At 38.2% G+C, this 25962-nt stretch overlaps 1 protein-coding gene across 5 annotated transcripts in view; it reads left to right on the top strand.

The window, feature by feature from the left end:
* extl3 (exostosin-like glycosyltransferase 3) overlaps positions 1-18528 on the top strand; it is a 77408-nt gene extending 58880 nt beyond the window's left edge. For 4 of the 5 annotated variants that reach the window (XM_087296656.1, XM_087296657.1, XM_087296658.1 and 1 more), the window contains exons 4-6: positions 3090-3234; positions 3631-3759; positions 15085-18528. In XM_087296656.1, the coding sequence (XP_087152782.1) occupies positions 3090-3234; positions 3631-3759; positions 15085-15294 (484 nt within the window). In that variant the 3' untranslated portion in view covers positions 15295-18528. 5 annotated transcript variants of the gene reach the window in all.
* Positions 18529-25962: the final 7434 nt, after the last annotated feature.

Here is a 25962-nt window from a genome sequence, read left to right as displayed (position 1 = left end):
TGTGGACGTTATTAACTGGTTGTTGGGTTTAGGGTTGAGAAGGTGTAGATGTCAATAATGATGATGGTTGGGTTTTGGGTTGTGGAAGGTGTAATGTTAAAAACTGTGATGGTTGGGTTTAGGGTTGGGGATCTTGTAGACATTAATAACTGATGGTTAGGTTTAGGGTTGGGGAAGGTGTAGACGTTAATAACGATGAGGGTTAGGGTTGGGGAAGGTGTAGATGGTAATAAATATGATGGTTGGGACTAGGGTTGGGAAAGGTGTAGACGTTAATAACGGTGAAGGTTGGGTTTAGGGTTGGGGAAGGTTAAGACGTTAATAACTGTAATGGTTGGGGAAGGTTTAGACGTTAATAACTTTAATGGTTGGGTTTAGGGTTGGGGAAGGTATAGACTTTAATAACGATCATGGTTGGGTTTTGGGTTGTGGTATGTATAAATGTTAATAAATATGATGGTTGGGTTTAGGGTTGGGGAAGGTATAGATGTTTATAAATGTGATGGTTGGGTTTAGGGTTGGGGAAGGTATAGATGTTTATAAATGTGATGGTTGGGTTAAGATTTGGGGAAGGTGTAGACGTTAATAACTGTGATGGTTGGGACTAGGGTTGGTGAAGGTGTAGACGTTAATAACGATGAGGGTTGGGGAAGGTGTAGACGTTAATAGCGATAAGGGTTGGGGGGTTAGGGTTGGGGAAGGTGTAGATGTTAATAACTATGATGGTTGGGGAAGGTGTAGACGTTAATAGCGATAAGGGTTGGGGGGTTAGGGTTGGGGAAGGTGTAGATGTTAATAACTATGATGGTTGGGGAAGGTGTAGACGTTAATAGCGATAAGGGTTGGGGGGTTAGGGTTGGGGAAGGTGTAGATGTTAATAACTATGATGGTTGGGGAAGGTGTAGACGTTAATAACGAGAAAGGTTGGGGTTTAGGGTTGGGGAAGGTGTAGGAGTTAATAACTGTGATGGTTGGGACTAGGGTTGGGGAAGGTGTAGACATTAATATCGATGAGGGTTGGGTTAGGATTGGCATAAGTGTAGACATTAATATCTGTGATGTTTGGGTCTAGGGTTGGGGAAGGTGTAGATGATAATAACGATGAGGGTTAGGGAAGGTGTAGACAGTAATTGTGATGGTTGGGTTTAGGTTGGGGTAGGTGTAGACGTTAATAACTGTGGTTGGGTTTAGGGTTGGGGAAGGTTAAGACGTTAATAACTGTAATGGTTGGGGTTGGGGAAGGTTTAGACGTTAATAACTTTAATGGTTGGGTTTAGGGTTGGGGAAGGTATAGACTTTAATAACGATCATGGTTGGGTTTTGGGTTGTGGTAGGTATAAATGTTTATAAATATGATGGTTGGGTTTAGGGTTGGGGAAGGTATAGATGTTTATAAATGTGATGGTTGGGTTTAGGGTTGGGGAAGGTATAGATGTTTATAAATGTGATGGTTGGGTTAAGATTTGGGGAAGGTGTAGACGTTAATAACTGTGATGGTTGGTACTAGGGTTGGTAAAGGTGTAGACTTTGATAACGATGAGGGTTGGGGAAGGTGTAGACGTTAATAACGATAAAGGTTGGGGTTTAGGTTTGGGGAAGGTGTAGGAGTTAATAACTGTGATTGTTGGGACTAGGGTTGGGGAAGGTGTACACATTAATATCGATGAGGGTTGGGGTTTAGGGTTGGGGAAGGTGTAGACGTTAATATCTGTGATGGTTGGGACTAGGTTTGGGGAAGGTGTAGATGTTAATAATGATGAGGGTTGGGGAAGGTGTAGACATTAATAACTGTAATGGTTGGGTTTAGGTTTGGGGAAGGTGTAGATGTTAATAACTGATGGCTGGGTTAAGTGTGGAGTAGGTGTTGAATTTAATAACTGATGTATACAGCACCATCTTGACGACAACATATTTTTGACAAGGGGGTATCCATAGCTTCAAGTTACACCCCGCTCATGTTGCAGTCCACAGACAGAAACTTCTCGCTGCCAACAGTTTTTATCATTATTGATCAAATAACAAAAGACGAGCACAAAATCACTCTCTGCTCTCGACTGATGGACTTTTGTAGCTTTAATAAAAAAACAAATCTAGTTTAATTCTCACAGTGAAGATACCTTAAAGCTCAGTTTCGTTTTTATTTACTATATTTATTTACTCTATTCGTCTTTATTTACTCATTGTTTTTCTTTTCTTTTTATTCTGTGGACCCCTTTGACTGTTAATCGTCATGTTTAATGGTCATCATAGTTTACATTTCTTAATAACTAGATTTTTTAAAACATGTAATTTTTTTCTATTTACATATGTATTACATCATCTTTGCATCAAATCACAAAAAAACAAATAACCGTCTGTGTAAGGTGTTTGTAATGCTGTGTTTATGGGGGCAGGACAGTAAATTTGACGTTATTCTCTCTTCTGTTTGCTGTAATCAGTCTCGCACTATTTATTTATTTATTTTTTTTTTTTTCTGAAAGTCTTGATAACACCATCGTGGAGATTTTCTTTTATTATTTCAGCAATAGAATTTAAAAAAAAAAGATTTGTTAACTATGACGACTTCAGCTACTGAGAAACCCAGAAATGTGGCTCAACTGAATTTATTTCCTTTCCATAATTGTGAAATGTTTTTGTTAGTTTGTCCCGTTCTGCTTCAGTGTAAAAAAACTAGGTCATACTTTATTTTAATGGTCCGTTTATTGAATTTAAGTTACATTGCATCTGCATGACAACTAATTCTCTAGATTATAAGTAAACTGTTCGGTTGGGGTTAGGGTTGATGTTAGGGTTAGTAAGTTGACATGTACTTGCTAAGTTTCTTATAGTGAGTTAAATGTCTGTTGAAGGAGCAGAATCAACAGATATGAAGCAGACAGTATACTAATACTCAAATTGACCATCAAAATAAAGTGTTGCCAAAAACTACATATGCTTTTTGGCCAACTGATAATCCTTTAAAATAATCATGATTACAATTATGACCACAATAATTTTGATTTAAATTTTTCTCATAATTGAGCAGCCCTAATGAGTATTATAATAACCACTGATCCTTCACTTAGGTCTTTTTCTTTCTCTGTGCTCAGAGTGTGGAGGGAGGCGAGAGACCGGATCGTGGGCTTTCCGGGAAGGTTTCACGCCTGGGATTTAAATCACCAATCTTGGCTCTACAACTCCAACTACTCCTGCGAGCTCTCCATGGTGCTGACGGGTGCGGCCTTCTTCCACAAGGTGAAACTGTGACCGCTTTCACACTTCCAGAGCACGATTATGTCAAAAATAGACCCTGAGCTTTTGTAGTTTTACCCAAGTAACCTCAGGTAATCGGGCCAGGAATTGGTTTAGTTGGTTAAAACTGGTAATGCTGTATTGCTGTCCAAGGCATAACTTTCCAGATAATAAGCTAACAGAACAATGTGTTTTATTTAGGGCTGCATGATATTGGACAAAAAAACGGATGTTGCAATGTTTAGCTTTTGCTGCGATTTATGTTGCGATATAAATTAGGTCATCTTGTAAAATTATATTCGTTTTTCAATATCATTCAGCCCTTGTCATGATTAATTTCAAGTGATTTTTTTAAATATAATTTTTAAATTAAAACTCACAATTTCTTCATCTCCTCAGTATTACGCGTATCTCTATTCCTACGTCATGCCTCGAGCCATCCGAGACATGGTGGATGAGTACATCAACTGTGAGGATATCGCCATGAACTTCCTGGTGTCGCATATCACTCGCAAACCCCCAATCAAGGTCAGTGGGCTGCTACATGATGCACATTTAGAAACTTAACTTCATTTAAAACTTGTGTGAATTCAGTTCATTGCTATTTGAGTCAATAATGCTTATCATACAGTAAGTTATTGGTATCAGCTGGTTTTTGTTATGGTCATTCTTGGTGATCCTGGTTCAAGTCTTATTGTCCCAAATCATTTCTCCTCTGTCAAAATTTCAGCATTTAAAATGGCCTCATTGTTGTCAATAATGCAGCATAATGCATTTAATTATCTGACTACATTGTATTTTTCAGTAACATATAAATGTATACAGCCAGACATATCAAACTATATATGAAGAGTTACAAAACAGATACAAAACCCTCTAAATCCATCAGACCTATTTTCTTGTAATTGAGCATTTTCTATCAGGCTCTTTTGATTAGGTTCAGAAGTTTCATTTAATAGATAATGAAAAGTTTTTTAGCCAGTAAATAAAATACCTTTTTTTCCCAAAATGTCACTTTAGACCACAGATGTTAAATCCATCTCCTGGAGGGCCGCAGCTCTGCACATTTTAGCTTTAACTGTAATTAAACACACCTGTTTAAACTAACTGAGTCTTTCAGGCTTGTTTAAAACCTACAGGTAGGTAAGTGTGTTGAAGCAGGGCTGGAACTAAGCTGTGCAGGACTGCGGCCCTCCATTAACTAGGTTTGACACCTATGCTTTAGACCAGGGGTGGCCAACCCTGTTCCTGGAGAGCCACCTTCCTGCAGATTTTAGTTGTTACCCATATCAAACACACCTGCCTGTAATTATCATGTGGTGTTCAGGTACTAATTAATTGGCTCAGGTGTGTTTGATATGGGTAGCAACTGAAATCTGCAGGAAGGTGGCTCTCCAGGAAAAGGTTTGGCCACCCCTGCTTTAGACAATTCTTGGGTTTTTAACAAGGTAAATTTTCTTTTGTGTCAAAACCAGCTAAATCCACTTCTGCTTTTGTAGCAAAAACCTCTAAATCCACCTATGGGGACAAGACAGTGTAATAAGTTTTAAAAAATCACTAAAGATGCAATTAGAAATTATTTTATTTTACTCAACACCTAAAATTAAAAACACATAAATCTCTCAAGTAAGTGGCGGTTCATTCCACTGTGATAAACCAGGGAACAAGCAGAAGGAAAATGAATGAATGAAATCTGCCAAGTGCATTAATCAATTACATTAAAAGTGACATTGATTAAATCTTAACAATCTGTTGTCATTTCTGATATTTGGGGTTTAGATTTAAAATGTAAACAATGTAAGCTAAGCTTGGTAGATTCAAATAATGTTGTGAAAAAACATTGAGAAACATCAGTATCTGTGCATTGTCCAATAATATAAAAAGCTTATCTGACATAAAGGTATTATGAAGTACAATAAATAATGTAGAGCTTTATACATTATATTTATCTTTTAAGAATTGCTTAAATTAGCAAATAAAACACAAGGTAGACCTACTGGGCAAAAAGGGGATGTCTCTCAGACAATTTTAGAAAGCTGCCATTCATTCATTCACATCATACTCAAGTTCTTGGTCTCTTGTTTATCCTCAAAGCATCTACTTGGGATAAAAGAATAGCATCTTAACTCTGTCTCTTGTGAAACGCAGTTGGCGTTTAATGTATAGTAAATCGGACTCATTCAAAGTAGCACCGCTGCGCAAAAAAAACATTATGAATGCATGCTACTAGGGATGTAACGGTATTGTAAATACCGTCATACCGCAATATTAATTTTTTTTGATATTACCGAAGTCGCATGACTCGGTAAAACTATAGGTCTTCTGAGAAAATTTGCTCAGGCGAATGAAGCGAACGGGAGGTAGCGAAAACTACAATTGCCATCAGCCCATGCTTGACCATCAGCCCTTGCGGTCTGTTGTCGCTACAGATCCAGTAATGCGGAAATGGAGTGTGCTGCTAGAAGCGGGGATGAAAAGAGCTGGAAAACTCTAAGGCCCCGTTAACACTAATGCGTTTTAGTTTGAAAACGCATAAGTTTTGCTACGGTTACGCCAACCGTCCACACTACGCCGGAGTTCTCGAGCGCCGAAAACGGAGCGTTTTGAAAACGCTGGAGAGGCCGTTTTCATTCTGAATCGCTGCTCCTCCGTCTCATTGTGGATGATGGAAAACGGAGACATCTGAAAACGGAGGCGGGGCTGCAGACGTTTGCCTCTCTGATTGGGGCTTTTCCTGAATATTAAGTAGCCTAACACGCACAGTTAAGTCCTGCATTCTCTCCGTGTAAGTTCAGACTTCGCAAGTTTTATCAAGGCTGCAGTCTCTTCTTCTCAGTTTGATATGGAAAAGCAGACTATACCGAGGACACGGGTAAATCTTCAAAGGGAACAGTGTACTTTATAACTTCATTCACATCACCCTGGCTTCGTTGTTTCACTTTATCAACAATAAAATGTAAACATGATTTAAGGAACTGCCTATTTTCATTTTAATATTAGCAACTTGGACAGCAGAAATGTTGAGGCGTCTTGCTGCATAAGATGAGCGTCATCTTCACTGTGTGGATATTTGTAACAAAACGGAGCCGATAACAACTGCCTCCTTTCAATTTCAGTGAAAATACGAAACATAGCCTCTCTTTTGCTGAGTATCAGTTTTAAGAATCGATAATGGTCATTTTAAAAGTATAACATACAATAAGTTTATACATTATAGGAAATAAAGGCAAGCGATCAGTCAATATACAGAATGTACGTGGTTACATTAATCATTAACGTTAACTTATCTTTGCGCTCAGCCAAAACACGTTACCTGAGAACAAGTAATAGATTCCAATGCCCAAAGTCAGGGAATATGTCGTTAGATAAAGACAACAAGATAAATGAAATATCCCGTTTAATAAATATAGTGAGATTAGATCCAGCGGGAGATGCTTGATGAGAAGTCCGACTAGCAGAGCTCTCATCTGGGTAGATAGGCTGAGTGTGATTAAATGTTGAATGTGATGAGTTTTCAACAATACTAAATTGAAACTTTATTTTTTTACATGGTTTAATAATTTTTTGTTATTAAAATTGAAGTTCCTGTTTCAAAGCTTACAGATAGATGGCTAATTTGTATGTCATTGACACTTTTGGCACTTTTTTGGAGTATTTTCATAAGTTTTGTTTTTTCCTGTAAATGATTCAATAAATACCGTACCGTGACATTCATACCGAGGTATTACCATACCATGAAATTCTGATACCGTTACATCCCTACATGCTACACTTCCGACTGTACATTGTTTTTTCATTTCCTTGTAATGCACAAAGTTTTAGGGTAGGGGACATTTTCATTTGCCAATCCCTGACAGTTGGACAGGCTCATCTAGTTCATCAAACTCCGTCTTTAAAAATCGAAATAAAACTTCTCATAAAGCCGGCATGTCAGCGTGTTGCTACATTGAAAACATATGATTCGATTCGCGATTGGTTCTAGGGATATAGCAGATTTTGCTGTCAAAGGCAGGTGGCATTTAGAGGCCTTTGCCAACAAACTGTTACTTCTGAATGCGCTGACGCTGGGGTTTAGATGATTTGGAGCAAAAATATTTGTTGAACGTATTACGTGCCTAAAGAATTCGCTCAGTGTCATTATGTCATTTTTGGCAGAAGTGGCGTTTAGAAGAGTATATATATATATATATATATATATATATATATATATATATATATATATATATATATATATATATATATATATATATATATATATACATATATACATATATGAAGAGTATATATATATATATATATATATATATATATATATATATATATATATATATATATATATATATATATATATGAGCAATATCACACTCGTAGCAGTGCAATATGGCTGTATATCGGCACTGGTGGGAGCCGTGCGTTGGCACGAGGCTGCAGGCCGAGTGCCTCAGTGCCTCCACCAGTGCGATACACAGCCATATCGCACTGCTATTCATGTGATATTGCGTTTATACAACAGTTTGACGGCATAATAGTGTATATAAAAACTAAATCAAACATGGAGAGCCTCAAAAACCCTCTTGTATGACTAACTACTTTATTCCAGATTCAAATCATAAGCTGACAGTTAAACAGCTGAGCGTGCATCTTTTAAACTTTAGGTCTGTAGTGTCTGCTTTTTGCTGGCTGTATGTGGGCGGAGTAATACACAAAGGGTAAAGAGGCTGTAGGAGTTCTGAAATTGCAGAATATCGCACGGCTATCAGCCAATCAGATTTGAGAACCAGACAGAACTGATGTATAAATATATATATATATATATATATATATATATATATATATATATATATATATATATATATATATATATATATATATATATATATACATATATATATATATATATATATATATATATATATATATATATACATATATATATATATATATATATATATATATATACATATATACATATATATATATACATATATATATATATACATATATATATATATATACATATACATATGTACGTATACGTATACATATATACCAATATGGCAAAGCAGTGGCGCTGTAGATAGTGCTGTCGCCTCACAGCAAGATGGTCACTGGTTCGATCCTCTGCTCACTTGGCGTTTCTGTGTGGAGTTTGCATGTTCTCCCTGCGTTCGCATGGGTTTTCTCCGGGTGCTCCAGTTTCCCCCGCAGTCCAAAGACATGTGGTACAGGTGAATTGGGTAGGCTAAATTGTCCGTAGTGTATAAGTGTGTGTGTGAATGTGTATGTGGATGTTTCCCAGAAATGGGTTGTGGCTGGAAGGACATCCATTGCGTAAAAAACTGGCTGGATAATTTGTCGGTTCATTTCCCTGTGGCGACCCCGGATTAATAAAGGGACTCAGCTGACCAGAAAATTAATGAATGAATGAAAATGCCAATATCCGATGGCTAGAAAGTGATACATTTTGTTTTATAAATTGTTCAAATATTGGTGTCTGTTATGCAGCAAGGCCAGAGACTTTCGTGAACACCATGATTTTATATCAAATCCACTTTAATGTTTGATATGACTAAAAAGCGGTCATACGCTAATATTTTCTCAGTTTAAATTAGCAACAGCTTGGACCCGGAAACCGTATTCCATACAACATGACTTAACAAGTGGCTAGGAGATACTGTGAAAATGTCCTTGCTCTGTTAAATGTTATTTGGAAAAAACATGAGATGACATTAAAAACTTTTTTTATGATTTAATATTAATCAAACACACTTTGTTTATTATTAGATGAAAATATATTTGAATAAATTGTTACAGTTTTAAAGGTCAACCAGGAATTTGGTTCATATTTTGTATCTTAAACTGATTTCAAAAACGTTATAAAGCATTCAGCAACCAACTGGATTTGCAAATGAAATGTTTGCCGTTTTTCTGCATAATAAACGAGTGCAATAAGTTCAATATCTAGGAAGTGTCCAGAGTCTGAGAAAACATTCCTTCCAGTTGTGTGCTTTACAATAGAATTGATTTCAGTAGGATTATTCAGTGGGATTTCAGTAAGCTTTAACAAGCTTTTGATGTTCTGAAGTCCATTGACTGAAGCATCGGGACGGCCTGTGAATTAACGCTATAATGAAATTTGATGGATTTTCTCTGGCATTATTAGTTGGAGGATTTCACCGGTGTGCACACACACACACACACACACACACACACACATGCACACACACTGGCTGATGCTGTCCCGGTGGATTAGACAAATCAATTACACTGGTTTTGTTGTCGCAGAAGAGCCGCCTAGATTGAAATAGGCGAGCAGGCGGCACAAATAAAAGAGATGATATTGTGTTACGGAGTTAATAAGTCTGTCATCTTTTGATGGAAGGATTGAATTAATGGAGGTTTTTGGAATATACAATGTATTCCAAATCTATATTCTGTATTGTAAGATGATAGTGTGTTATGAAGCTAATAAATCTCTCACCTTTAGACGGAGAGATTGAGTTAAAGCAATAATTCACTCAAAATGAATATCAAGTTACTCGTTCTAATGGTGTGAGAGCTAGTTTTCGTCCCAACTTTTTCTAATGAAGGGCCAAAGTCCAAGCTTGATTGAGAGCTGTGGGCTGAAGGTAAATATAGCAAACTGTGTTATATTAAAGTTGCCATGGGGAAAAAACTTCAGCCAATATTTACTAATGCATATATTTTTAATGTATATTATTTTAACGAACTTATTACAATAAAACCATAAACAAAAATCCATTTATAAAACACTGGAGTTCAATGCTGAACCTGCCTTTGCCTTGATTTCCACACTGTCTTCCGCTTTGTCTCCTATTTGTTAAGTGAAAGTATGTACATTTTTAAAAAATCTGATTTGTGTACAACATTTAATTGAAACATTTAATTTCAGTTTGCTTTTTTGTAGCGCAACGATAAAACAATTACATTAAAATAGAAATGAGAATTGATGTTAAAGGCATTCCCCAACCCTCAATTGACCAATTTAAGGAACAACTTTGGTCCGCGGGCCCTAGTTTGGGCATCACTAGTCTACTGACTTCTCACTGCCATACAAATGATTCTTTAAAAGGGACAAAACATTGTCACAGACTGGAAAAGAGTATGGCAGAACATTTCCTAATCACCAGCTCATTCACTATAACTTTTGTTATAGAACCTACTGGACCCCACTCAAAAGACATCAATGTCTCCTTTAGTCCTTTCTGTGATAAATGTCCCGACCAGGAACTTGGATCTTTTTTCCATATGATGTGGGAATGTGAGAAAGATTTTGGAATGAGATCTGTGTCATCTTATCAAAAATTATTGAATATCCTGTACCATTGAATCTCTCTGTTCTATTACTGAGTGATGATTCTACGTTGAACCTTACCAGGCTACAAAAAGCTGTTTGGCTGGCTGGCTTAACTTCTGCTAAAAAATTACTAGCCCAACATTGGCTGCCTTCACATAATTTGGACATGTACAAGTGGTTGGTACAACTTCAAGACATTATAATGTTGGGGTTATCCACAGCGCGAGTGAACTTGGTACAAGTGAGTACATTACAGATCTGCGGCCTCATGTACGAATACTTGCGTGGAAATCATACTAAAACGTTTATAACGCTGAATCCCACGCATATTCTTTTGTACATCCGAATTACCGTGAAACTGAGCGCAACATGCACGAGCACAAAACCCCTCCCTGCCTCCTCCCCCATATGAATATGCTAATGACTATGCTAATGGCAAAACCCAACGAAAAAGCAAACAAAAAGAGAAACTTTGAACAGAATGTGAACTGGAGGTGCTGCTTTCGGAGGTAGACCGGAGAAAAGCGGTGTTATTTGCAAGTTTGTCCTCCGGAATTAACAACAAAAGAAAAAAATAGAGTGGGAGAGTTTAGCTGATGCGGTTAACACAGTTGGGTCTGAACATCGCACTGAGTGCATTAAAACAGAAATAGTGTGGTTTATATCTGTAAAATGTTGCAGGACCCTTAACAGTCTCAGTGGCGCAGCTCGTAAAACGCGTGTCAACATGTTTTGACACGTTCGAGCATGAACCCGCTTCGAATCCAGCGTCTGATGAACTCTTTCTTGTTTTTTCCCCCGCTACATATCAGATTTTGCCTACTATTTATCACGAGTCAGACAAGTAGGAATCATCAATAAGTTTGTGCATCATATTTTATTTACACATTTATTGAATGAAAATGTTTCTGATTCACGTATGCAAATTCATCTTCAGATAGTGTCTTTATAGCAATGTGTGTGCAGTAGATCGCTCAGATTACATTGGGAAAACAGGCGACCGCTGCAAATTGTGCTTTAATGTTTGGCTGGTCAACTGTATGGTATGGAAACCTTAAATACCTGCTAAATGAACCTCTCATACAGCTGCCATTGCAAGGATCAGACACTTTGTAAAGTGCAATTTAACACAACTGCCTCTAGGAGTCGCCATTGGAAATAAAACAGACATGCACAAAAAAATGTGCGTATGTCAGCCATAAAGCTGGCGTGAAGCTGCGCACATTTCATTTCATCGTTAGTAAATCCAAACGTGAGCGATTCTGAGCGTGAAACCTGGCGTACGCAAAGTTTTTGTGCGTACGCAGCGTTGATACATGAGGCCCCTGAACTTTAGCTGCTGACAAAATCTCCTTGTTTATTGCACAAAGATGATCAGGATCAGGATCCAGAATGATTGCCTTGCTTTGTATAATTAATGTTTTGTTAACAATTAATTTAAAAAAAAAGTGACAAAACGTTCAAATTATGCACTATTTTCTGAGTTTTTGCATTTTTTTTATATTCTAGTTCTGAATTTTTCATTACAAGGTTATTATTGGTTTATGGGTTTAAGAAGTCTTTCATCTTTATATGGAGGATAGATTTGAAGGAATAATCAGTAATAATAATAATAAAAATGACTCCTTATATTTATATAGCGCTTTTCTGGGCTCTCCTCATCCACCACCAGTGTGCAGCATCCACCTGGATGACGCGACGGCAGGTGGATGCTGCACACTGGTTCACTCAAAACTTAGACAAAACACAAGAACGAATGATAACAGACTAAATGAAAAATTCAGCCAAAATGTAAAGGAATTTACTTGTATTTCTGTTGCTTTAAACTTTACTTTTCTACAATCTGCTCTTTTGCTTTCAAACAAAGCATTAAAAAGGACTAAATAAAAGAAATTATGCTATATATTATGCTGTATAAATGCTCTATCATGCTATATACGTTTTTGTAACATTCATTGTTATAAGTTGATATTGGGTTATTAAGTGAATTTGTTGATCTTTAGACAGATTGATTTAAGAGAAGAATTCACACTTTTTTGGAATATAATTCATATTCGAAGTCCTTATTTTTTACAAGAACATATTGGGTTATGAAGTTAGAGGTAATGCGTCTGCTGTCTTTAGATTGAGGGCTTTATTTAAAGGAACACTACATTTTATTGGGGGAAATAATTTTCTACTCCTCTAGAGTTAAGAGTCGAGTTTTACCATTTTTTAATCCATTCAGCTGATCTCTGAGACTGGTGGGAGCATTTTTAGCTTAGCTTAGCATAAATCATTGAATCAGATTAGACCATTAGCATTTTACTCAAAAATTACCAAAAAGTTTAGATAATTTTCTTATTTAAGACCTCCTATTTAACTTTTGTACTACTTGTTTGTACTTTTGTAGTTACATTATGTAGTTACGAACTATATACTATATATAAGAATTATATTCTACATGCACTATATAACTATATACTATATACAATGTAACTATATGAAGTTAAAGGTAAAATGTCTGCCGTCTTTAGATTGAGGGCTATATTTGAAGGAACATTCCTTTTTTGGGGGGGACAAAGTTACTACTCCCCTAGAGTTAAAAAGTCGAGTTTTAGCCTTTTTGAACCCATTCAGCCAATCTCAGAGTCTTGCTGGAGCACTTTTAGCTTAGCTTAGCATAAATCATTGCATCGGATGAGACCACAAAAATGACCAAAAAGACAATTTTCCTATTTAAAGTCTCCTTTTAAACTCTTTTGTAGTTACATTGTGTACTAAGACCAACAGAAATTGAGAAGTTGCTATTTTTAGGGCTGATATGGCTAGGTACATATTTATATACTTACTTAATATATTTTCAGGGCCGTTTATACCAAAGTTAATATTTAGCCACACCACGTTGGTCTTTCATAACATCTAATTTTACGAGGTGGGTCATTAGCTCAACCCCTAACCTGGAGGATCTACACGTACACACATACAAAACAGACAATTCAGCATACCCAATTCACCTATAGTGCATGTCTTTTGACTTGTGGGAGAAACTAGAGCACCCGAAGGAAACCCATGCCAACACGGGGAGAACATGCAAACTCCACACAGAAACGCCAACTGACCCAGCCGGGGCTCGAACCAGCGACCTTCTTGCTGTGAGGAGACAGTATACCCACTGCGCCGCCGAGCTGCCCACACGCACACACACACATGTTTGTTTTTGTGAAAAGTGGGGACATTACATAGGTTTCCATTCATTTTATATGGTCCAAACCGTATATTATATTGCCCTCACCCCACCCTACCCCTAAACCCAACTATCACAGGAGACTGTGTGCAGCTTTACTCTCTCATCCTGTAGGATTTATAAGCATTTTGAGAAACGAGGACATCACCAATGTCCTCCTATTTCACCTCCTTTTTGTAATACCTGTGTCATACCCATGTCCTTATACAGATTTGTGTCCTGATATGTCACAAAAACACGTACACACACACACATACACACACATATATACATACATATATATAAGGACACACTCCCTGTGTAAGCAGATGGTCACAGTGTACATTAACTAGCTAGGGATTATTTTCAGGCGCTGTGAATTACCATTGCTCCAGCAAGAGTATAGTTTCAAGCCCTATTACCCTACTAAATAATGACTTTTCAGTTTCCCACGGTACAAGATGGTACAGACGTGTCTAGCTTTAAATGGGAAAATTATCAAAAATCTTGTGTCAGTTTTGAGCGTCATGCTAATGGTCTAATTTAAAGATCTATGCTAAGCTAACACCATCTCCTAACAACACGTGACACTGTCTTTGCCATGTTAAAAGGATTTCTTTTCACTAACCATCACAACATCAAGGCTAAACAACAGTAAATATTACTATGACAAGTATCACCTCAGGTACTGATCATGGGCTGTATTTGGTGTTAAATGCTCCTAATGTGAGTTTAATTACTATTTTACGATACATTTATTTCTGTACTATTGAAAGCAGCAGCAGCAGATAGTTCACTTCAGATCTTGAAAATAACTAGCAGATGGTTTGTAAATGAAAGTCAATACTGTGACCTCAGTGCAAACCAACAACATCAGTCACTCAGTTGCCTATTAATAATGTTAAAGAGGTTTAATATGTATTTACAGTTTTGTTTAGAGTGCAGTGTTTGTTATTTAAATGTTTCTGTCATGTGTATCGCTTTTGGTGCAGACAGAAAAATTGCTTGTTGCTGAAATCTTGTATTTTTAGGACAGTGTTTAAAAGTTAAAAGTGTTTCTGACTCACCCAGAGATTGACTGAATTAATTTAAAAGTGGTAAAACTCAACTGTTTAACCCTAGTGGACTTTAAAAATTTGCCTATTTGCAAAAAAAGTGTAGTGTTTCTTTAAAATCATAGTTGACTCAACTTATAATTGGTTTTAAAGGAAAAATGCATCCAGCTTATGCACTATATTCTGAGTTTTCTGAATGTGCATGACGTATTGTGTGCGAAACTGCCTGAATTTCCTTTATAAAGTGTCCTTTTCTCTGGCGTATCCCCTCTCAGGTGACGTCCCGTTGGACCTTCCGCTGTCCCGGCTGCCCACAGGCTCTATCGCATGACGATTCGCACTTCCACGAGCGTCACAAGTGCATCAACTTCTTCGTAAAAGTTTACGGATACATGCCGCTGTTATACACTCAGTTCAGAGTGGACTCTGTACTCTTCAAGACTCGACTGCCCCACGACAAAACCAAATGTTTTAAATTCATTTAGCGGGAGCGTGGGGACATCCGGCGGACGTGGGACGATCTCTCTCTCTGGGAGCGGGAAGGGAATTAAAGCTTTCTTGTAAATACTGGAGGATTTTACTTTGAACTCGTCTTCCTTGAAGCCAAGGGAGAACTATTATGAAACGAACGATTACCGTCAGGCGTTCTTGAACATGCGTTATTCATCAGCAACCACTGCAGGCTTGATTTGCACCACTTTTCATGGGTCGCCTGAGACAAGGACGCTTTAATGGACATCCAACCGATGTTATACTGACGGAACGTGCAAAATGATGAACTAACGGAGGCTGTTTTTAAAGGACGTATCTGAGAATAACGGAGAAAATTTTGTCATCGCTCTAAATGCTTTTATTTTTTACTTTCTGTGCATATATTCTCTGCTTTGACGCTCTGATGTTTGTGTTTTTTTACCTGTGTGTTTGTGTGTGAATGTGTGGGTGTGTATACTGGTTTTGGTGGTTTATGAGGACATCAATTTTTATAACAACCTAGAAATTTAAAATGTTGAGGTGTTTTATAAGGACAAGCTTTGTGTCCTTGTAATTCAAAATCGTGAAAAGTCATATTTAACCAGTATTTTTGGATTCAAAATTGGCCACAGGTTTTCAGTGAAGGTTAGATTTAGGTTAGGGCAAGTGCTTTTGTGATATGACCTAGACTTTTTGTGCGATGACCTAGGAATTAAAATGTTGAGGTGGTTTATAAGGACATGCCTTGTGTCCTTGTAGTTCAAATTTGTTAAAAGTCATATTTAATTGGAATTTTTTGATTCAAAATTGGCCACAAGTTTCCTGTGAGGATTGGGTTTGGGTCAGGGCTAGGGTAAGGCCATTAAATAAGTGTTTTTTTTTTGTTTTTTGCAGTGACCTAGGAATTAAAATGTTGAGGGGGTTTATAAGGACATGCCTTGTGTCCTTGTAATTCAAAATTGTAAAAAGTCATATTTAATGGGAATTTTTGGATTCAAAATTGGCTACAAGTTTCCTGTGAGGGTTTTTTGTTTGGGTTAGGGCTAGAGCGGGGTTCACCAATCTCGTTCCTGGAGGTCTGGTGCCCTGCAGGGTTTAGCTCCAACTTGCCCCAACACACCTGCCTGGGTGTTTCAAGTATACCTAGTAAGACCTCGATTAGCTTGTTTAGGTGTGTTTGATTTAGGTTGGAGCTAAAATCTGCAGGACACTGGCCCTCCAGGAGCAAGTTTGGTGATCCCTGGGCTAGGGTAAGGCCATAACATAAGTGTTTTTTTTTTTTTTTTAATGACCTAGGAATTAAAATGTTGAGGTGGTTTATAAGGACATGCCTTGTGTCCTTGTAATTCAAAATCATTAAAAGTCATATTTAACCAGTATTTTGGATTAAAAATTGGCCACGAGTTTCCTGTGAGGGTTGGGTTTAGGTTAGGGCAAGGGTAAGGCCATAAAATAAGTGTTTTTTACAGTGACCTAGGAATTAAAATGTTGAGGTGGTTTATAAGGACATGCCTTGTGTCCTTGTTATTCAAAATTGTTAAAAGTCATATTTAACTGGTATTTTTGGATTCAAAATTGGCCACAGGTTTCCTATGAAGGTTGGGTTAGGTTAGGGTAAGGCCATGTAATAAGTGTCTTTTTTTACAATGACCTAGGGATTAAAATGTTGACATGGTAAATAAGGATATGCCTTGTGTTCTTGTAGTTAAAAACTGTAAACAAAATATATATATATATATATATATTTACGGGGATTCTTTTTGGATTCATAAATGACCACAGGTTTCATGTGATGGTTGGTTTTAGAGTAAGGCCATATAGAAAGCTTTTACAGTATAAAATACATCACACCTATGAAGAGTCCTCGTAAACCACCAAAACCATCATGTGTGTGTTGTTCTGTAGGTTGATGGAGACTTAATGTCGCTAACCATCACATGTTTGTTAATCATCAGTATGAATAGCACAATTATTAAACATAACAGCATAGGAATAGCACCAAAATCCAACTGTTACACGTTCTCAAAATGTCAGTCAAAATGTCTGTAAGCTATTTAGTACATTTGTGGGATAAGCGATTCAATGCCTCTTGCTGGGTAAATCACGTATGTTGCGTGTCATTTTACTAAGGTCAAATGATTTCATAGCTCAAAATGATAAAGAAATGTCCAGGTCATTTTCAATGATAAAATGTGTTATTTGTGACAATATTTTGATGAGTTTTAGCATGAATAACACTCAAATTCTCACATAATTACTGTTTTTTTTTGTCAGCTTCAGTGTTTATTTCATGAATTCTAGCACATTTAAAAACCCAAATTCTTATAATAATACAAATACATTTAATGCATGATGATAAATTATGCAAAAACAGTCTAAAAAGTGCAATTTGTCATGATTTTGGTGACATTTCTGCCTTTTATAATTTACTATAACTCCCTAATTGAATTGTAATTCTCATTATTTTTCTTTTTATAACATAATAATTCAGTACAACAGATATTGGCCACATATATGGATATTTGCATTTTAAATATAGTGTTTCTTTTACATTTTTTGTGCTTCAAAGTCATGAAAATAATGTCACAATGTCCAAATCTTAATGCACAATATTTTTTATTTCACATTTCCATTTGATTCAGTGACGAAATGTGACCTGGAGATGTCCTTCATATGTTCGTGTGTCTGCTTTGAGATTTACAAGACGAAATCAGGTCTGAAATGTGCACAAATACAAACAAACGAGTGTGATTTTGAGGCGGAGGAGTGATAATGTTGACAGGACGTGCATTAGTTGCCCTTTTTCCTCTATAAACGGTACGTGTTTCTTTTCAGTGTTGGGATTTTTCCTCATTTCAGCATCCAGCTCCAGTTTCTGTCTTCTGGTTAACTCACGATGGCTCTCCTGACATCCTTGACAGGTACATTTAGGAAAATGCCTGCGCTATTGTAATTTAATGAGTTTTATTTTTTATAAAACAGACATAAATGTGGCTCGGTTTCTCTTGGAAGAGGACTTGTCAGATATGATTTCTTTTGTTACTTGGTCATGTTTTGTATTGTGTGTAAATCTATTGAGCAGGCTTTAATGTATTTGTTTTTTTAAGTCAATATGAAGACTGTACGGCCTTTGGGTTTGGACTGTAACTGACAACATAAAAATATTGGTAGTAAAGAGTCGAATGCCAGCAAACATTATAACTGACAAACTTCTTCAAACCACACTAATAAACCAGCCAGTGTCCTCATCTCTTTCATTTTGCTCAAGATCTCAGTGTCAAACATCAATGTGTTAAAGGATGGCTGACTATTTACATCCATTTAATTCAATTCATCTTTATTTCTGTAGCGCTTTTGCAAAGCAGATTGTATCAAAGCAGCTTAACATAGAAGATCTAGTAGATTGAAACTGTGTCAGTCCAGTTTGCAAAGTTCAATTTAGCTTGGTTCAGTGTGGTTTAATAATCACTGCTGAGAGTCAAACACTGAAGAGCAAATCCATCGATGTGCAGCTCCACAAGTCCCAAACAAGTGGCGACAGTGTCGTGGAACCAAACTTCACTGATGGACGAAAGTGAAGGAAAAAAACTTGGAGAGAAACAAGGCTCAGTTGGGCATGACCAATTCTCCTCTGGCCAAACTTCTTGTGTAGGGCTGCAGTCTAGGCGCCGGAGGCTGGAGAACACTGGACATCCTTCGCGGAGAAGCTGCAGGTTTGAGTAGGTCACCGGCAGGTGTTCAGGCTGGCCCATGGGATCAATGCGGAAACTCGTCTTTCAGGAATCAGTCTCATTCTCTCCACTCCCCCACGACTACCACAGCATCTGCTCAGGATACGGCCTGGTCCAAGATTATAGAGACCTTAAGATGAGGAAAAGTAGACTAACATAAGCATAGATGTCATTCAAATTATAATTTCTTTGGGAGGTGTACCTGGCTTCGGTTGCCCCACTGACCATAAACAATTGCCTTCAGATGACCCCAAAGATAAAAGTCTAAGGGGGTCAGATCGGGAGACCTTGGGGGCCATTCAACTGGCTAACGACGACCAATCCACTTTTCAGGAAATCTTGCTGGAAAAACTCAGGGAAGGTGCCAGCTTCAGTGCATAAAGAGGGAAACACATCATCATGGAGCAATTTACAATATCCAGTGACCTTGAAGTTTCCATTGATGAAGAACGGCCCCACTATCTTGGCTGTCTATGGTGTGAAGATACAAGATGTGCAGCACCTGAAACAACGGATACTGGAAGCCTGTGCTGGCATTTCTCCTGCCGTGTTGCTATCAGTGTGTGAAGAGTGGGAGAAGAGGGCTGCATTGACAATCCAACACAATGGGCAGCACATTTTATAAGTGATCAGAAACTTGTAAATAACTCACGAAATAACAAAGTTGCATTAAAACCAAGCACATCATTGATTTTCTTGTAAAATTCCCAATAGGTTTGATGTGTCACATGAACCTCTTCCTATTGAAAAAACAAAAATTTGATCCAAGATGGCCGACTTCAAAATGGCCACCATGGTCACCACCCATCTTGAAAAGTTTGCCCCCTCACATATACTAATGTGCCACAAACAGGACGTTAATATCACCAACCATTCCCATTTTATTAAGGTGTATCCATATAAATGGCCCCCCCTGTATAGATTTCGAGAATGAAGCGCGGCTGGAAAACAATGTTTTAAGGCATTACAAATGGCGAAGGCACATGGCACATCACTTCAGGAGGAGGCGTGAGTTCATTTAGCTAAACTGTGACATGGTCATCTTCCGGAAATATTACCGTCGATCCAGCAGGTAATGTTTTCCCCTCTCTTTCTGTCAGCTGGTTAAGCGCAAATATTTTTCCTCCACATCCCATAATGCACAACGCATGAGCCTATGGCAGCTGGATTAGTCCAAAAAGGCGCGGTGCTTTTTGCGGTTGGGTTTGTTTCAGTGTTTGTTTCAAAGCGTACCAAGACCACCTCTTCAAGAAGGTCTTGGTATTTTTTATTTATTTATTTATTTATTTTTAATCAGCTTTTGGTGCGCACTTGAGTGCGATTGCTGCATTTACACCTGCCCAAACGAACCGCATCAAGAGGGGAAAACTAAGGCCCCGTTTACAGTTTTTTTAGTTTTAAAACGCATAAGTTTTGCTTCGGTTAAGTTTTTGCTACGCGCCGAAAACGGAGCGTTTCGGAAACGCTGGACAGGCCGTTTTCAATCTAAACCGCTGCTGCTCTGTCTCAGTGTGGATGAAGGAAAACGGAGACATCTGAAAACGGAGGAGGGGCTGCTAAGATTCACTACCTGATTGGGGCTTTTGTGTCATTGCGTATCCTTCCCTTATTCGTCAGGCCCCAATCACATGACTATAACAATAATGGCTTTAACGCTACCAGAAGACAACTGACCTGCCTTCACTGTAAAAAACAACATGGACATAGAAATGGGAGCGTTGCTTGCACTATTGTATGTTTTAGGCGCCATTGTGCAGTTATTCATTTGTTACGTTTAGTAACAACTCGACCTCGTCGTCTGTCAACAAAAATACCTCTCTAGCTTTCTTTGCCATCGCGTTCATTGTTCAACCGGCGTTTGTTGACTAACAATAACCAAATCCCAAGCGGGACACATGCTTCCTGTTTATACTAGAACAGAGTGCGCGAATGGTCACATGATACACATTTTTTGGTGGCGTAGTGTGGACGGAGATATGTTCAGAAACGCTAGTGTGGACTCAGATCGTTTTTGGTCTAAAACGCCGTTTTAAAACTAAAACGCACTAGTGTAAACGGGGCCTAACTCTAGTGCGATTCAACCGAACTAAATAAGGCAGGTGTGACAGCACCCTAATGACAGTTGTCATGAGCATGCATAAAACGTCCTTCATGCTTCTTAATATTACAGAAGGTTTCATGACGGTCATGTGAACACCCCTTTAAGTGAAGTGTTCTCCTCTGGAATCCAAGAAAAGACATAAAATGCGGCAAATGGCAAATTTAAGGTGTTTAGTTGAGCACAGCTGCTGTGATGGGCCTGGGGCTGTTGTTCAGAACATCCGGAAACACTGCAGTCTGTAATCAAACCCCACACACACATCTGTGACATCAGCTCAACGTCTCGCAGACACGTGATGAGAGGCTGAAAACAGACCCATGGAGAAACGGTTCAAGCTGAAGGCTCAAAACCCTTAAGCAGGTCGCACACCAGAAGCCACGCAGCGCCATGTATTTTAGAATTCTAAACATAGGTTTCTATCAGGATACACATACCGGCGCCGCAAGTCGGCGGCTGTCGGTGGCGCCCGGCGATGGCTCAGGACGCAGTTCATTTTTCAGCCGCGCCACAGAGCGCCATCTGATTAGTTTCATGTTAAATATCATTCGAATGTGCGCGTCTGGTCTGTGATACTTTAAACTGTCATATACGCGCTGTGTCGCGGCGCTTCTGGTGTGCGACCTGCTTCAGAAAGCTTCACCGTATCAACACATGGTCAATGGAGACAGATTTCACTGCCTCACTCGCTCTCCTTCAGCTTTGTCCCTGATTTATTAGGGGTCGCCACAGTGGAGTGAACCACCAATCACTCTGGCATGTGTTTTATTTTATTTATTTTTTTTGTGGCTGATGCTCTTTCAGCCACAACCCAGTACTGGAAAAACACCCGCACTCTCAAATTTACACACACACTCAAACACTACGGCCAATTTAGTTCATTCAATTCACTTATCTTTGGTATTTGGACTGTGGAGGAAACCCACGCGAACATGGTGAGAACATGCGGAGACAGAGATACAGTAGCTGGAAAAAAAAAACATATACAATATTAAAATATATAAAAGCTTTATGTGTGTCGGTTAGCACTGTGGCCTCACAGCAAGAAGGTTGCTGGTTCGAGTCCCGGGTGAACCATTTAGCATTTCTGTGTGGAGTTTGCATGTTCTCCCTGTGTTGGCGTGGGTTTTCTCCGGGTGCTCTGGTTTCCCCCACAGTCCAAACACATGCGCTATAGGTGAAATGAATGAACTAAATTGGCCATAGTGGATGTGTGTGTGAACGTGAGAATGGGTGTTTCCCAGTACTGGGTTGCAGCTTCAAGGGTGTCTGCTGTGTAAAACATATGACTGAATAGTTGGCGGTTCATTCTGCTGTGGTGACGCCTGATGAATAAGACAATAAACCGAAGGAAAAAGATTGAATGAATATCAGTATGTCAATTATATGTTGTCCATTATTTTTCTGTATTTATTTTAATCTTTCTTTTGTTCAAATATTTATATATCGTGTCTATACATCATCTTTTTTGTCATATTTTTTTTTTCCATATAGTGCATCTTTCTCTATTTTTCTCTTCAGTTTGTTCTGTACATCATTTAATCGGTCATTTTTTTGTTTATATTATATTTTCATCTTATCTAATGTTTGTTTTGTTCTTTATATAGATCAGTGTGTTTTGTATGTAGATATTTTGGTCTACATGCATTTCATCCATCTCTCTTCCAGTCTATTTATTTGTTCTGTCATATTTTTGTTCTGTGTTTTGTTGTATTTATTTTTCATCCATCCATCATTTTTTTTCTTCCATTCATCCATCCATCCATCCATCCAGCCTTTTTTACATCCATTGTCCTTTTGATCCATCCATCCATCAATCAGTTTTTTGATCCATTCATCCATTTTTGATACATCCATCGTTCTTTTAATTGATCAATTTATCCATCCATTGTTCTTTTGATCTATCCATCCATCATTTTTTCATCTATTCATCCATCCATCGTTCTTTTGATACATCCATTGTTCTTTTGATCCACCCATCTGTTGTTCTTTTGACCCATCCATCAGTTTTTTGATCCATCTATCCATCCATCCATTGTTCTTTTGAAGCATCCATTTTTTGATCCATCCATCTATTCATTGTTCTTTTGATCCATCCATCTATCCATCCATCTGTTGTTCTTTTGATCCATCCATCCATCCTTCTTTTGATATATCCATTGTCCTTTTGATCCATTTATCCATCAGTTTTTTTTCCATATATTCATCCATCCATCGTTCTTTTGATGCATCCATTTTTTTGATCCATCCATCTATTCATTGTTTGTTTGATCCATCCATCCGTCTATCCATCCATCCATCCATTCTTTTTTTGATATATCCATTGTTCTTTTCATTCATCCATCCATCCATCCATCCATTCATTTGTTTTTCTTTTGATCCATCCATCTATCAGTTTTTTATCCATCCATCCATCCATCCATCCATCCATCCATCCATCCATCGTTCTTTTGATGTATCCATTTTTCTTTTGATCCATCCATCCATCAGTTTTTATCCATCCATCCATCGTTCTCTTGGTCCATCCATCATTCTTTTGATCGATCATTCATCCATTCAATCTTTTAAACCATGCATCTATCCATCATTCTTTTGACCCATCCATCCATCATTCTTTTGATCCATCCATCCATCCATCCATCCATCCATCCATCGCTCTTTTGATCCATACATCATCCATCCATTATTATTTTGATCCATCCATTGTTCTTTTGATTCATTACTCTTTTGATCCATCCATTTATCATCCATCCATTGTTCTTTTGATCCACCCATCCATTCATCATTCTTTTGATCCATCCATCCATCCTTCTTTTGATCCATCCATCCATCTATCCATCCATCCTTCTTTTGATCCATCCATCACACATGGACTACCATATTCATTTACCATGGTATTTAAAGAGTACTTCAAAAGTTACATGCTCAGTACCTCGCCATTTTTAAAACCGTACAGTTGGTTTGTTCAAATCAATAACTCCAGCATGAGCAGTTTAATAATGACAATAATTCACACCACGCTCAGTGACTAGAGAATATGTGTACTAATGATTTACAGTCAAATAATGACAGGCTTTGTGTCCAGACATGGGGTTTCCCAGCACTGGTAATAGTAACACATGCAGCTGGATGTCATGTTCGGTGTGTGTTTACAGGACCCATGAGAGACACACATCATTTCAGACCAGAGAGAGAGAGATTGCATTACAGAACAGATATTAAACTGCAGTCTGTTTCACCTCTACTCACTCATGGCTCCAATCCAGACTCCCCTGACAGCCGACAAGAGCCTGAGTGGATTCAATCACGGTTATACAAAATAAAAATAGGATGAAGTTGGTATTCATTGCTTTGAACAATAGTATTGTGATCTTAAAATGTGTTTGGACAGTGAAGTCATTTATGAACGTCTGAATGTTGATTGTACGCAGACACTTCATTTCCATGTGTCATTCTTTAATTATATACAAAACAGTCACAGAAAATTTGCTAAAGAAGATCTAAAGTCAGAATTGTAGATTTAAACTGAAATTAGGAAAAGAAACTGGTGGCGGCACGGTGGCTGTCGCCTCACAGCAAGAAGATCACTGTTTGGAACCAGAACTGGCCGGCCATCTAAACTGAGTGATCGGGCGAGAAGGATCATAGTCAGAGAGGTGATCAATAACCTGATGGTCACTCTGTCTGAGCTCCAGCGTTCTTCTGTGGAGAGAGGAGAACCTTACAGAAGGACAACGATCTGTGCAGCAATCCACCAATCAGCCCTGTATAGTAGAGTGGCCAGACGGAAGACACTCCCCGCTAGAATTTGCCAAAAGACATCTGAAGGACTCTCAGACCATAAGAAACTAAACTCTCTGCTCTGATGAGACTCAAATTGAACACTTTGGAGTGAATGCCAGGCACCTCTCATCACCAGGCTAATAGCATCCCTACAGTGAAGCATGGTGGTGGCAGCATCATGCTGTGGGGATGTGTTTCAGTAGCAGGAACTGAAAGACTAGTCAGGATAGAGGGAAAGATAAATGCAGCAATGTACAGAGACATCCTGAATGAAGACCTGGTTCAGAGTGCTCTTGACCTCAGACTGGGGCAACGGTTCATCTTCCAGCAGCACAATGACCCAAAGCACACCGCCAAAATATCAATGGAGGGGCTTAACAACAACTCGGTGAATGTCCTTGAGTGGCCCAGCCAGAGCCCAGACCTAAATCCTATTGAACATCTCTGGAGAGATCTAAAAATGGCTGTACACCGTCGCTTCCCATCCAACCTGATAGAGCTTGAGAGGTACTGCAAAGAGGAATGGGCAAAAATTCCCAAAGACAGATGCGCCAAGCTTGTGCCATCATATATTTAAACAGACTTGAGGCTGTAAATCGCTGCCAAAGGTGCATCAACACAGTATTGAGCAAAGGCGGTAATACTTGCGTACATGCAATAATTTTTTAGCTCTTTTATTTTTAATAAGTTGCACCAATTTTAAACACTCTTTTTCCTCATTGTCATTATGGGGTGTTGTGTGTAGAGTGTTGAGGAAATAAATGAATTTAATTCATTTTGAAATAAGGCTGTAACATAAAAAATGTGCCAAAAGTGAAGCGCTATACTTTCCAGATGCACTGTATTTCAAATAATGCAATTGAATGGCTTAACTAGGTTATGTACTGTAGGTTAACAATGCAAGTTAGTTTAATTATGCAAGCAGAATAGCAGTGGTTTGTTCTGGGGACAACTGAAAATTGACAATTGATATTTTTATAATAATATTGACCTAAGCAGTGTTTACATTTTTAAAAACATTTTTAAATCCAGCTAAACTAAATTAATACTTTCTATAGAAGAACATTTTA

This window comes from Danio rerio, chromosome 20 (genome assembly GCF_052040795.2).
Source record: "Danio rerio strain M-AB ecotype USA chromosome 20, GRCz13ab, whole genome shotgun sequence".
Lineage (NCBI taxonomy): Eukaryota > Metazoa > Chordata > Actinopteri > Cypriniformes > Danionidae > Danio > Danio rerio.
Note: the sequence above shows the minus strand (reverse complement) of the source record. Positions and strands in the feature narration are given on the sequence as shown.